The 15,502-nt window shown below is 36.5% G+C and overlaps 1 protein-coding gene across 4 annotated transcripts in view; it reads right to left on the minus strand.

Annotated features, from left to right (window-relative positions):
* Positions 1 to 452: 452 nt before the first annotated feature.
* The window catches only part of LOC116254268 (RNA pseudouridine synthase 5), a 32,399-nt gene continuing 17,349 nt past the window's right edge, over positions 453 to 15,502 (minus strand). Inside the window, exons 7-13 of one of the 4 annotated variants that reach the window (XR_004172665.2) lie at positions 10,796 to 10,871; positions 10,523 to 10,590; positions 7,752 to 7,821; positions 5,793 to 5,871; positions 4,973 to 5,066; positions 1,438 to 1,651; positions 453 to 773 (exon numbers count right to left, since the gene is read on the minus strand). Coding sequence is in view for 1 of the 4 variants with exons in the window: in XM_031629531.2 (XP_031485391.1) it covers positions 1,559 to 1,651; positions 4,973 to 5,066; positions 5,793 to 5,871; positions 7,752 to 7,821; positions 10,523 to 10,590; positions 10,796 to 10,871 (480 nt within the window). In the remaining 3 variants the exon portion in view is untranslated. Of the gene's footprint in view, positions 774 to 1,086; positions 1,652 to 4,972; positions 5,067 to 5,792; positions 5,872 to 7,751; positions 7,822 to 10,522; positions 10,591 to 10,795; positions 10,872 to 15,502 lie in introns of those variants that run through there. The other 3 variants (XR_004172664.2, XR_004172663.2, XM_031629531.2) reach the window with 3 other exon arrangements.

The raw sequence follows: 15,502 nt of genomic DNA on the forward strand, positions 1-15,502 counted from the left end.
CTTAGATTCTATATAGAATATGGTGGTGACTATACTATCGTTTCCCCTATCAAAGATTGAATGAGGAGAATTAAGTAGTGGTTGGAAGGGCGAAGGCTAAATGCAGGTTGAAGCAGGCGTTTTGATCAAGTTCAGGTGAGTTTTTGTGAAGAAGTGTGCTGCTACAGCTGACATAAGCCGATTATGGATCATGCCAATGACCTTCATGACTATTTGGCTGACTTGAATGTGTAAATACATAGCTTGTAGGCTATGTTCTATAATAATTTTTTGTTGAAGCGTTAGACCAATTCTTTTGTGTTCATTGTTAAGGTTTTTTTCTGGCCTTCCCTTGTATATAATCATTTGTTGAAATAAAGGTAGGGAGCCTAACCCCCAAGCAAGCTCTTTACTTCAACCATGCGAGCAGGATAATATTAATTTTTATAAGGAAACTAATATTGATTAACTATTTAACCGTAAGCACCAATTCAGAATTATTAGGGTTGGGGGATATCAAACTACTAGGCAAAGAAGAATACATCCATAACTCCTAAGATACAGGTGAAACATGCAAAAAGGTAATCCTCATTGGATCAGGAAAAAGAGAGAAAAGGAGAGTCATTAAACACAAGCAACGACTAAATGGAAGGTAACTGCTGAAATTTGATGTGGCTGACATTGAAGTTGATTATAAGCTACGCCCATCAACGGATGCAAGCCCTCTAAGCATAGTAAAAAGATGCATATTTCATTCATTCATTCCTTGATCCCCTGGGATGTACTTTCACTTTCTGCAAATATGTCAAACAACATGGTCCAATACAGAGTTACTATAAGATCGTCAAATAAGATTATCAAGATTAATACAACTACAAGGCCGCATAATCCTCCAAATGTGACACAAGCGGATACTGATACTAATAATAGTTCTATAATGGAAGATACATCACTTGGCTTGATTAAATCAATTTTCATGAAGAAAACTAGGGCTCCCTGCACTTTTCTACACAGTGTACGGCTAACTTGCTATAACTCAAAAAGTGACGGGAGGTATTCTCCAACGAACAAGAGGCACCTGAAAACTTGGACTCGGGCAAAAGAAAATGAAATAATAAACATCGTCCTTTCTACTCAATAAGTTCCAACACATCCAACAAACTTGATAGCTTCACTCATAAAAAGAAAAAAACGAAGATAAAAACATAAGCAGATGAACATCATGCTGATAAAGGGAGCAAAGGCACCACAAACATCGGAAATCAAAGAGAAAGAAGTTACTATGGGTCCGACCAGTTTGGCATAAATAATCCAGTTGTTTCTTTCATCCCATTTTTGTGCCCCTTAGTGATGAAAAGCTTGCACAAGAACAATAATTGCTCGACAGTAGTAAACAATTCATGAATGCCCAAGCCATTTTCTTCAAGATGGGCAAGCTGCGGCTAGGCAGATCCTTACCTCATCATACCAACAGAGATGAACCTGGGATGTCGGATTCTTGACCTTCTGCTGCTTGAAGGTCTTATGCCCAAACACAAGCCTTGTTTCTTTCCCCTTCAAACATGGAAAACATGAGGCTTCAGGGTACAAGTAGTTCTTCCGCCTTGCTACCACAATTATGCTCTTGCTGTGTCTGGAGTAAAGCAGGAAGTCGAGCAGTAAGTTTAATCACCTGTGAGTAGGAAACTGTGAGTGTAAAGAGGATTTAGCTTAAGCAGGTATACTAAATAAGTTGACAATCATTATATTCTCAGAAACACAAACAAAGATTGACATACAATAAGCATGCAAAAGATTCGAAATATCAACAGAAACATGTCCAAGTTTTAAAATTGAAGCTCAGTTCCGGGTTGAGAAATAAATTCTCGAAGACATCCCTCTTTTAGATGAAATGTGTTGGTGCCCATGGTTAAAACGACGCTGAATTACCAAACTACAAAGCATGTTTTCATGAATCAGTTAAGCACAGGCGAGTGTTTTGATTTTTTTTCCCCCGAACTTTTACATACTTTTTTGAAAGTTCTCCAAATCAGACTACCTGCACACACATAAAAAAAATGTTTCTATTCCCATATCTGTTTCATCGCTGAACCTTTTAAATGTCCTTCATGCTCCACACATCAAGAGGATACTATTTCAGTTTTTAAACTTGTTGACAACTCTAACTCTTTTGTTGTAGTTACTCAATCAGCTACGCATCTCAAGGATTTAGAAACAAAGGAGAGGTTTGCTAGAGGGGAGCAATGCAAGAATATGTGTATTCTCTAGGGGAATCCTACTACTTCTGTACACCCTGTCCTGAAAAACCTACTTCTCAGTCTATATTGCCAGAGTCTTAGTGTTCTAATCTGGGTAGATGCAATAAACCTACCTTTTAGCATTCATGTCTTCGTCACTACATTCAAATTTTTGTTTAACTTGCCTTTAAATGGTCTTATTATTTAATTTAGCTTGGATTTGCCTTGAAAGGTCTTAGTATTTAATTTAACTGGGACATCCAAGGCACATCCATAAGCTCTCAATTGTTTTGAGTCATGTTCTTCCGTTCCATACACAAAGGAAAGAACTTCAAAACCTTTTGAAATTATTTATTCAGATGTGTGGTAATTTCTCATGCCCTTTTTATGGCAATTTCTCATGCTTCACGAGTATTTACTTCATAAAAACAAATCCACAAGTCCTACATTCCAATGTGATGGTGGGGATGGGTATTCTTCTCAAAGACTTTGTAAACTTTCTATAGGATAATGGGATGAATTGTAGGGTTTTTGTTGCATACAGCTTAACAAAAATGACAAGGTAAAGAGATTGCATAAAGAGCACCATGAGCATAATGCTGCTAGTTGCCTTCTCATGGGCTTGTGGACAAAAAGTTTTCATTCTGCAATCCATATTATAAGTCTGCCTACGGCTATCTTAGACAATAGACCACCCTACTTTGTTTTAGAGAAGCATCCAGGTTATGATAATTCATCTGTTTTTCATTGTGCATATTACGTTCATCTTGGTTCTTCTTAATGAATAACATTCAGGCTAAGGCAACAAAAAGTCGGTTTGTTGCATATGCATATAATTACAAGGGACATGTATCATGACCTGGCTGGTAGACGAATTAAAATTTTGAGAAATGTTAATTTTGTTGAGAATAATTTTGAAGACAGAAAAAGGATATATATTCAAATTGATATATGCATGGATCATGTGATTTACATCAGAGATAAAAATTTTAAAAAAAGGAAACATACTTCAACCATTGACAAATTCATTGGATAAGTATACAGGAGGAATGAGGGACCTTTTTCCACTATTGATAGAGGACAAGGGCCTCCCTCAACTACTCCTCATTCACCATCTGATTTTTCTCCTCTTCCTACCTTCCTGTCAAGTGATCAATGAGGATTCAACATCCTATTGAATGGTAGGTCAATCACAATAATTTCTCTATGGATTTTAAAATTGTCCTTGTCACGTGTTAAAGAGGTCGAACCCAATTACCCAAATCTTTTTCCCAAGTTGTACTTGTTTCCGATGGATGATGGCTTCATACTATAAATGAAGAAACGGATACCATGCATCAATGTTAAACATTATTGTTCCTCATCCACCCAATAAGAATGTTGTTAGATCACAATGAGTTTATAAAATCAAATATAAACTAGATGGGGTTATTGATCATTATAAAGCTCATCTAGTTGCAAAAGGTTTCACATGAGAAGTTGGATAGGATTATGATCAGACATTTAACCCAATAGTGAAGATGGACATTACTCGCATATTATTACCCTAGATTTTTCATCATGGATGGAAGACAAGACAATTGGATATTAAGAGTGTTTTTCTTCATGGAGACTTGAAGGAAGAAGTGTATACTGGAGCAACCACCCAGAAAATTCAGACAGGGAAAATAAAGGATATGTGGATTGAAAATGGCCATTTATGAGTTAAAGCAAGCTTCTCGATCTTGTTTTAAAAGAATTTCACTGAAGGATATGCGGATCATTTTTTTTTTTTTAGCTTTTTATCATTTTTAATCATGTATTCCAATTTCTGGCCAATTTTGATTTTTGTCTAAGACTGAGCTAGTTCAGCCTATTATGGAGGTGTATATATATCACGAGCTTCCCCCTCCTTGGCCAATGTAGCCTTTAATACAAGTTCCATTTGTTACAATATGCCCCACATCACTTTTGTGAGAATTCTGTGGTTATTGTCTATTAGTTTCATTTTTTGAACTTGACTTTTCTGACTTAGAAAGCCGTTTTCACACTTGCCCCTTCCCATATCTGTATGGCTGGTTGTCATAATATTTCTAACTCTTAAAATCAATAGCCAGCAATACACCTAAACATCTTAAATGATACTTTTTATGACCTATGTACACAAAACACCTAGACACCTGCCTAGGTGCTGTGCAACAACCTAAACGCCTAGGTGCTTCAAATGCAAAAAATATTTGTATTCAGATTTGCTGAAAGATCTGATTTGTATTGTTTTAGTTGGAGGAATTTCAAAACCCCTAGTTTTTTTTTCTCTCTTAGATTCTATCAAATAGGGCTGAGCATGCCCCACCTACGCCTTTTTGGGGGGTCTGCCATCTAATCCTGCCTAGCACTTTTAACTACATATACAAGCAGATTGCTAGGATGTTTGTTGATCAATAAATGACACCAAGCACACGACGGTCGATTTGAGTCAACAGAGCTGAAGTTTTGATGCTACTAGCCATAATATCAAAAATAAGTAATATCACTCTTACATAACATGCTATGTAATAGCAGTCTCCTAAAGCATTCATCAAGCATGAGGCACAACTGCCAATTTGTCAAAATATTTAAGATTACCAGTTATCACTAGAATAAGGTTGAGCAATAGGAAGGCTATCCAGAAGAAAGCATGAAATTCTTATTTTTATAGGATTTTAGATAATGCGCCATCTCTTTGGTCTAAAATATTTCATAGTCACTATAAGGGACATCAATCTTGAGGTACTTACTTTATTTGTAACTGGATGAGCAAAGATTAACTGGTAGGCATGCAAGTGGTAACCACAGTCACCAGGAATGGGCTTCGTAGGCCTACAATATCCACTGCAGAAAAATATCTCATGTTGAAATATCATAAAAGCATTTCATCCAAAATTACAATGTTAGGTGGGAAATTCAAGGAACTTCACACATGAAAAAGAAACAACAAAAATTACAAGTCATCTCAGATCTGACATATCAATCCACGAAATTTAGCACAAAAGGACTATACAGATAATAACATGAAAATGGCTGTTCCCAAAAACATGGTTTTCTGTAACATGTGCACATGTGTCACACGCACATATATTTAGCTGTTTTAAATAGTCTGGCGGTATATGAGTACAATTATTTTATTAAAGACCATGTTTTAGATCATTCTATTAAGAAATAAAGTCATGAACCATCACGTTTCAGGCATTATGACCAGCAGATTTTTTATGCCCTTGATTTTCTTTTGCATATCCAAATAATGTAATATGAAACTTTTTATTTGTTAAATAAACTATCCATATCACATCCATCAAACTATTTTGATCATTTGATTGGATCGTTTAAACAGGGAAAACAGGGGGCACATAAAACTTTGGACACACCATCTGATCACTCTATAAATAAATTAATACGAGGTGTACGCATACTGCACGTGTTTTGTGGTGTATGTGCATATGTCTGATGGAGAAATGAACCCAAGATGGATACAGTTGGATTGCAAGAGATCATAGCAATGTAGAATTTCATTTCTTTAATAGTTAAGGACAGAGCAGAAAACAAACTTGATAAACATACCCATCCAACGCAATTCTTTCATCCCTAAGTTCAGGCAGTGAGCATTTAGGGATCCCACCAATCCCATAAAGGGGGTCATCTGTCAGTCAAATTTCAAACGATAAAGTGTTACATTATGTAAAAGAATTTTTCATGGAACCTAAATGGCTAGATATACAGGGAATTTAAGCTGGCAAGTGGATATCTATTCTATTAATCAATGTGTATAAGAAATGATAGTCATTAAAATAATAGATATTGATATGCCTAAAGCTAAATCTTCGATCCTTTTGTCATAAATATGTACAGGAGCATATATAAGAAGGCATTCACACCCATCTGGGTGCAGCATAAGCTAGCCTTGTGATCATGCTCATACAAGCAATCAGTCAATCAATAGGGAGGCCAACCATGTTATTTTTCATTCTAAAGCATGTTGAGTACGGTGAGAAAATTTCTGAACAAGGAAAGGAGAAAAATATCGAAACAGATATCATCCAACACAACACAAAGGATGAAAAACCTTAATAAGAGTGACTTCTTGTTTGTTCCAAGACAAATTTCCAATGAAATTCAACAAAAAATTGATTTATTTCATTTTACTTTAGCTTGCACTAATATTGACTTACAGTTGCAGGCCAAGTGTTATTACACATGAATTTCATGGTTTTCCACATTCTTTTAACATCCTCGATTTTGATATTCATGATACTGCTTTTATAGCTGTGAAGACTGCAGAGTATACGAGCAAAACTTTAATAGTAAAAAGTGTGCATTTTCACCCACCTAGTGGAAATTTGACAACACATTTATCATTACTCTTTCCATAAAGTTTTTAGAAACTATAATTGTCTTGAAAAATTTTCTCATGTTCTTCCAACTAAGACCCCAATTGTCCCAGGTAAGCTGGTAAACTATGTAAAGCCCACAACATGAGTACCAGCAATCTTTTAGCTACATAAAAATGTTTCATACTGCATTAAATGAAACAGAAATTTTTTTCACAGGCTAAAATGAAATGGCACAACTGTTAGGTTGCACTATCATCATATCGTGACCATGGCGACAGGTTAATTCTACACGTATCGCCCAAACTTGCCTATTAACGAAAAAAAAGGATCACATTTACACAAGGCCATCAACTTTTCGTCTCAATTTGTTGAACATCTGTTTCAGCAGCTTCAGTCATTATGTTGTGGCAGGTACAAGGAATTATAAGAACAGGGAATACAATAAAAGATAGGAAGCATGATATAAGATGAGACTTATAGATTGAAGTTTTAGGTTTTAGATAAAGGAGCGGGTGATGATTAATCAACCTGCTTAGTTCAGGTAGGAGTTGACAATCACAATGATGAATTGTTATCTTGATGCATTCAACAAATTGAAATAAATACTTGAAAACTTCACAGCCATCGGCAAGTCTCATAATTTATATATTTTAAAGATTCTTTACAAATAAAACTCTCCTCAGATTTCAGAATATAATTGCCTTTTCAATCATACTCGGACCAGATTTTGATGTATTTGCTGTAAAGCCTAAAAATATACACTCTAGGAGGACAAAAACCCAAATACCAACATATCTTAACAACAGAAAAAAAAATGTGTTTAATTAAATAACAAACATCCTAGAGGAACATTTAGACACAATTCACAAGTATTTTAAATTTCTCAATCAGAATAGTTTTAAAAGAAAATATCTGTTCTAGTTTTTATAGCAAAGGATTTAAACTTGCCAAAGTCTTCCAGGATAACAACCTAATGGGAGCAAATTAAATGTGTAAATAAAAGAAAAATATAATATAATTAAATTACCAGAATTCTTGAATAAAAATGGCAAAGGCACCAGAGGTAAAGTTATATCTGCTTCTTTTTTTTAATATTTTAAAAGAATTGGAAACATAAATTACAGCAACCAAATTGTTAACAACTAAAATTTCCATATGTACAAATAACTAACAACATTGCACAAGTTACCTAATAGTGGATGTCCAATAAAGGAAAGATGAATCCGAATTTGATGGGGTCGTCCAGAGCTGATCTCCACCTATTGAGCATAGATGTTGTAATATCTTAAAAGATCAAAATGCCAATGAAGAAGGAGCCTAACAGAAACACATATAGTTACAGTGAATTTAACAATCTCAAGCCTAATATGAAACTAGTTAAACAGCAAAAAAAATCCTAATTTCTCCCCTCATCTCACTCTTCCTCTGCTTTTGTAGCCTATACATGGCTGTGGGTGACTTCGTATACACTTTAGCATGTTATAAAAGCATCTTCACGCCCATGACTAGGCTAACATGACAAAATTTCCCATTACAAAATTAAGCATGTTAAATAATGATTGACATGGAACTGCTGGTTGGTCTAGTATTTTCCAACAGTGAGAATTGATGGCTTTTGCAGATTTAGTACATTTTTAATGCATTTTCTGCTAGAACTTTGATGAGTATTGGACTTTTCTCTTCCTTTTTTTTTTTCTTCACATCACCCACATATGAATTTTTATCAAATCTCATGATGATGTGAAGCCATCCTGCCACATGATCTTAAGGCCATGTGTTGGCAAATGTTCCTCCAAGTCACTTTGTGACAGGCAGCAAAACTCTCTCTCTCTCTCTCTCTCTCTCTCTCTTTCAGTGGTTTTGCACCATTTTACCTTGTTCAAATATCACGAACCCAAGCATAGCAAACAAAGAAAAGTTGTTGAACTTCTGTTATTCCATACTATGCAGCAGTACAAAAGGAACAGTACAAGACGTCATACTGCTCCAACCAAAACAGAGTTCCACATAATGGACAAAGACCCAAATTTAAGGCTTACGTAAAGCAGTAAATGACCAAAATGACCCTTACTAAAGTTATAACAATGAGAGATGTTAGACTGATTACAGCAAAAACTGACAAGTACAGCCTTCGACCAACTTAAAAGACTTTTAGAACAGTGTATTTTAACCATCATGCCCCCCCTTTCTCACCCCCCACACCAAAACTTAACATGATTAAGAGACGTTCCAAGTTTGTCAACAAGCATCTTGAATTTATTTAACTATACTCAGAGCTATGTTTGGTCCCATAGCTCCAAGCATCCAAGGCTTCAACCCTTGAATTATTTTTATCCCATTCACCATAAGCTATCTCAAAATCCTTATCATTGTCATCTGGTTTTCTCTTAGTTCCGTCTGCATAATCCCAATATCCAACTCCTTTCAAAATAGCTTTCATATACTCAGCCCACTATGACTGATTACAGCAAAAAATGGCAAGTACGACGTATGACCAACTTAAAAGACTTCCAGAAAACGTGTACTTTAACATACCTTAGGATGGTATACCAACTTGTTTGCATTTAATCATGGCTTCTAATGTATTTTTTTTTATGATTTACCTACTATATCAATAGGTACAACCATCTTCAATACACCAAAAGATTTTATTGTGAAATAATGACATACCAATCACTCATAGCTCATGAATTTGTTGGTGGCTTCAAAAAAGGGGTCAAAGGTCATATTAAGCTCGACATTTAACATAGAAACAGTAATTAAATAATATTAAATAGGATCAAATAAAGCTCCATAAAGAGTCAGAAACTACAGTAGCTGGCACCCCACCCAGTGATACCTTGCCTGCTGAGGCCCTCCTACTTCATCAGTCTTATTATTTCAACTCCTTGATCTCAGCTGATTGATACTAGAAAGCCCCTTCGAGAGGAATCCATGGACTCCCTCTTGTCATGTTTTCCACAAACATCACCAATTTTCTTCTCACCTACTCCTCTACCAAGGATAAAATTAATGACTGAGACTCATAATTATGTTGGTGATTGATTATTGACCAATTCAACAGTGAACCTCCACTTAAGCCTATATAACAGTTGCCAATGAATTGTCTTAACCAAAATTACCTACCTACGTTAAGTTGGATACATTTTGGGAGTTTCATTCACAAACTCAATGTTGTCATCAGTTTGTTATTTTTTGTTAATACCTATAAAGCAGTCGTAACCTAGACGATAGTCATATTTTACCAAATGAGGCAAAAAGTTCAAATTTGATTTCACACCAAGAGTATCCAGTAAGCCTGGTGAATTTGATTTTATCGATATACACATACACTAAATAAAAAGGCACACACACACACACACACACAAACACACACACACACATATATATATATATATAGAGAGAGAGAGAGAGAGAATACCGGTTGATGGATCTCATGGACAGCCTGGAGGCTGTCCAATTTGGTGCTTCCCTTTTTCCCTTATCTCCCCACTCACGAAAAGCCCCAAACCCCTCTCGTTCCCCACTCTCTTCCCTCTCACTAGCTAATGGCAATGGATAGCAATCCCCTAGCCAGCCACCTCCCCCAACAGCATCCTCTCCCTAGCCAGCTACCTCCCTTGACAAACTTCTCTCCTTCATGTGGTATCCCCCACTCCCCTCAATGGAGGGTCTCTCCTTGACGACGACCAGGCACCTTGAAGGTCAGCAAGCACCTCAATGGCAGCCTCCCTTTTCCCTGGCATGTTGAGGAAGAGGAAGAGAGTAGGGAAAGGCCCCTCTTGATCTAACCATCCAATTCAAAGGAATTAGATCCCCCATATGATACGTGAGATCTGTTGGTTCCAATTGTCCGTTGACATTCTCCCCCCATCCCATATATATATGTATATATGACATACAAGTGAAAAACTTAATAAGAAGATACATAGGGACTTCAATTTGCTGCTAAAAGGGTACCTGAACTAATGTGCAGTTTCGTCCCAAATCACGTTCAAGAACAACAACTTTGCTCTCCGCTGGTTTCCCTATATAAATTAGAACACAGTAAGCATGAATAGTTCTAAAAGGTACACTGAGTAAACTATCTAAGTTTTTTATGTTTAAATCTTCAAGCAATTCACTGCACTCGCAGATCTGTTCTAATGAAAATTTGAATTTTACTTTGTAGTGCTAAAAACATTCTTGTAGGTTCTTATTGCGTATAAGATGAGAATAAGAATAGTAAGGAACCTGATGAACAAGCAACATAGAGCCCTTTGGCAACTCCAGGATATGTTATCCTTCCAATGGGTTGATCTATGGTGACCTGAGAAGCATAGAAACTTCATAATCTACACAAGAATCAACAGATACAAACAATCTTCATTCAATAAATGGACATTATTTTCTGCACCAAAAAAATGAATCACTCAAATGCCAGCATACAATTTTCACTTGCAGTCAAGATAACATTTTAAGCCTGCACCCCAACATTTTGTTTTCATGTTTCATTTTCTATTTCATTTCCTTGATGATTGTCAGTGACTCAGTCATGTAAAGGACCATATCGGCATCATGTTGGTCCTCTTGTTTGAATTTTATAAGTTTCACAAAGTAAAGCTTTTACTTATATAAGCTTGTCATGAAGAACGTGGTAATATTCCTTCATTGGCGTTTGAAATGCTAGAATTCCATTCTTAAAGGTGAAAGAACAGTCAATTTTTTAAAAATGAGCCTTCTCGCAACAAAGACGATACTTACCCATCCGGATCCAGTATCAAAATATACCAGAATTAAAGTCCCACCCAAGGGGCCACAGTTTAATTGTGGCCTTTATTTTCCCTGTTAGGGCTTTCCTACTGTCAAACCAGAGCCCGTGGTTAAAAATTGTGAGCTGGACCAGTTCCAACCCATCATCAACATTAGCTGGATCATGAAAAAGGTGCTTCCAGTGAACAGGAAGATCATGGAGACCTTCCCTGGGTCAATTGCATGGGTGATCTTCTTGGTGATGAAGTATCTTGCCACGACGGCACTCCCATAATTGAAGAGAATGTCATTGGCAGCAAATAAGCCATACGCCTCTCGGTGGTTGATGGTGTACCAACAAGCAGTGACCTTGGAGGTAGCATAAGCAGAAGGGGAACGGGAAGCAGTGGTCTCCAATTGGAGGGGAGGAATAGAGACAAATGTTTTGAAGGATTTAGACCAGTGGCAGTGGATGGAGTGACTAGTGGCAAAGATGTGGGTTCAGACAACCTCCAAAAGCCAAAGGGCTCTAGTGGTGACAACCTTGGCAGTGCAGTTGGGTTCTCGAAGGGTATGACCATAAGATTGGACACCAGGTTGTAGACTTTGTCAGGGCAGATGGCATCTATCCAGTGGCGGAGGAGGCATCAATGAGGTCAATATAGTGGATGTCCATGGGTGCCTTGTCGGCATTGTGGAGGTTGATGTAGATGTGATTGAGGCATTGCATAATGAGGCCGTGCACCTCATAGCCCCTGCTCAACAACAACTCCATCAGGTAGGAGCCATCTTGGTCAGTGATCCCCATATTGGAACCACAGTCCTTCACAGCTACTGACCTTGATAGTGTGGAGTCCTCGTTTGGATCATGAAAAGGTTGAAGTGATGCTTGAAGTGAAAGTTTCAGGCCATCAAACAACAGGGAAAACTGTCTGGAAAAAAGGTTCCCAACCATCAAATGCAAGACCAAAACGGAAAGTGGAAATTTTCTTCTATTCCACATTTCCCTAATCCAAAGTACCTAGATGTTTTTTCCCAATACCTTTTTTTCCAAACCATCAAATGCTACCTAGCTGTCATGAAGCCAAAGCAAGAAAATGTCAAAATGTAAAGTGTAGAAAATGAGACTTCCAATGATTTTGGACATTTTTTAGCGAATATGAAATTGCTTGTTTCCAAGCATCCAAAATATGTTCTAAGCTTTTCCTCTATGTCAATTCATTTAGTATTAATTCCTATATTTTCTTCATGATAACATTCCAAACAAAGATGAAAATTAGTTATTAAGTCTTATTATTAGTTTATCATTTATTTTATTTTTACCTATAACTTCTTCACCTATGTGACATAGGTACATGGGATTGCCCCACGTACCCACTCCAGTAGGTGGGTACGCGGAAACGGGTATGCCTAAGCTACTTGGTATGGGTTGGATCTGGTCTGGGTCAGACCTGATCCAAACCATAAAATTCTTTCGTTTTAACTCACGAAACACAAGTCGAGCTCTGCGACCTACCTGCATTTTCTTCAACCTTCATCTACAACAGCAATGACTGGCAGCGGCGACAATGTCTGGTGACCACGGTGATAAGTGTTTTTTTTCTTCTTTTCGCTATCACAACTTAGGGTTCCATTCTCTTGATTTTGGGGTTTTTGTTTTTTTGATTTGGGGATGTTTTTGTTTGAAGATTGAACTGTAAAATCGTAGGCCTTTAAATTTTTTTTTGTTTTTTTTGTTTTACATGTTTAATGTTTATCTGTTGTTGGCTATTTTGGCTGCCCATCTGTCGCCTGCCATTTTTGATTGGTTGCTGTTGTTGCCATGTTTTATTAGAAGTTTGATGAATCTATTGCCAACTGCAAGATTAACTTCAGTCTTCAATCTTCATCAACCAAACAAAAGGCTGCCAAGTGTTGATCAGCCAAGCTTAGGCGCAAGCCTAAATACCGGCAACTTATTGGCATATTCTTATTATTGTGTATTGTTTTTTTCCTTCAATTTTATGTTCATTACATGTTTTTTTGTTTCGCATACTTTTAGTATTTTTAATGTAGTTTGGCGAACAAAGAAAAAGGAGTCTCTCCACGGTCAACTTACTACAAGTTCCAATTGTGCATCAGTTACATGTATTGCACACGACGGCCAACCATTATGGTCATACATAGAAAAGAAAGGGAAAGGTCCTAGAGGTGGTGGAAATGTTGTTTTTGTGGGAAAGAGTTCAATGGATCATATACAAGAGTGAAAGCGCATTAGTTAAAAATCAAAGCACAGGGAACTCAAATATGTAAAGATATCACAAATGAGAGTTTGGATCAATTGAAGAAGGAACAAGAATGCTTTGAGAAAATGAAAAGCATGGGATCATCCAGTTTTATTGACATTGCTTCAATTTTACATGATGATGTCAAGAAAAGAAAAGTTGATGCTAATCCACCAAGTGAAGAGCAAGATCCTCATGCTTACGAATCATGTTCATGGATTGCAGACTTGGAAAAGGATGTGAGGAACATAAGAAATTTCATAGTAAATCATCAACATGCACTTTCCATTTATAACAAGCATTCTCATCTAAAATTGTTAAGAGTTGCAGAGACATGTTTTACATCTTTAATTGTTATGGTAAAAGGATGAAATTGGTTAAAAGTGCCTTGTGCAGTATGACAACTGATGATGATTGGAATTTCTATTGTGTTGACGATGATGACAAAACTCAAGTAATCAAAAGACAGATTATTGATGACAAGTGGTGGGGTAGAATCTTTTATTTTCTTGCATTCAGAGCCTATTTGGGAGATGTTGAGAGCTCTCGATTGTGATATTTCAATGTTACATTGTGTTTATGAGATGTGGCACAACATGATTGAAAAAATCCAAGAGGCAAGAGGTCATTTTTAAGCATGACAAAAAAAAATATTGCACTTGAAGATTCAGCTTTTCTTATCATATGCATAAAATATTGATTGCAAGATGGAATAAAAGTAGCACTCCTCTTCAATGCATGACACATTCATTGAATCCAAAATATTATGAAACTAAATGGCTCGCAGAAAGCATTGGTATTGGAAGAACCCCACCACATAAGGATTCAAAATTATCAAAAAATAGATTGACATGTCTTAATAGGATTTTTATTGACCTATATCAAAATCGCCAAACTCACGTTAAGTTTGCAAAGTTTTCTACAGGGGTTGGAGAAGATGTATGTGCAACTGTAGATAAAGATGATTATCCACCTATTTCTTGGTGGATTAAACATGGACATGCTTATCCTACTCTTCAATACCTTGTTTTCAGATTGCTAGTTCAACCTGCTACATCTTCATGCTATGAGAGAAATTGAAGTACATATTCACAAATCCACAATATAAAATGAAATAATCTCACAAGCAAACATGCAGAAGATCTAGTTTATGTGCATTCTAACCTTCAGCTTCTTTCACGAAACAAAGAAGAATATAGGTCAGTAAGTATTTGATTTATTGATTTAGATGTTTCTCTTCTTAGTCGATAATAATTACAATTTGTTTTTTGTCTTGTAGGAAAGGAGAAACTAAAAATGGGACGTGAATGTTGAGGACTTTAACTTAGAAGAAGACACACTTGAAGTTGTTAATTCAAGATTCGAAGAGGCTTCTATTCTTCTAATGTGCTTGAGGCAGTGGAAGAAGAGGAGGACAAGATGGCATTGACTTGGAATAGCTAGAATCATAGAATGATGATAATGATAAGTGTTTTTATGATAAACAATGTTTTGCTTGTAGACTTTTTGATGGGATTACAAGTATGAACAAGTATGAACTATGAATGTTTTTTTTTTCATTTTATCATTTTTAGGAATTTAAAATTTTGCTATACCCACGTACCTACAATTTTCAAAATTTGCCGTGTGTGACATAGGTCATCACCTTTAGTACCTAGTGGCAATCCCCTACATAGAAGTCCGGCAAATCTTCCTAGAGCTGGTGACGATTTTCTGCTGTTAATCAGCTCGCTGTTTTATTTTATTCTTGAACTTATTTGTGTTTGTTCTAGATCTTTGTGTGCACTTAATTTCATTACATGCAATTTAAGGTGGTCATGCAGTCACGCAAAAGCTTGGTGCATGCTAAATTTGACAGTACATAGTGTCAAAATGCAATGCAGCAACAGGCAAGGCCATATAGTCTATAGTTAAAACAAAACCACTTTATTGTTGTCACTCAAAC

Source organism: Nymphaea colorata, chromosome 5 (assembly GCF_008831285.2).
Source record: "Nymphaea colorata isolate Beijing-Zhang1983 chromosome 5, ASM883128v2, whole genome shotgun sequence".
Classification (NCBI taxonomy): domain Eukaryota; kingdom Viridiplantae; phylum Streptophyta; class Magnoliopsida; order Nymphaeales; family Nymphaeaceae; genus Nymphaea; species Nymphaea colorata.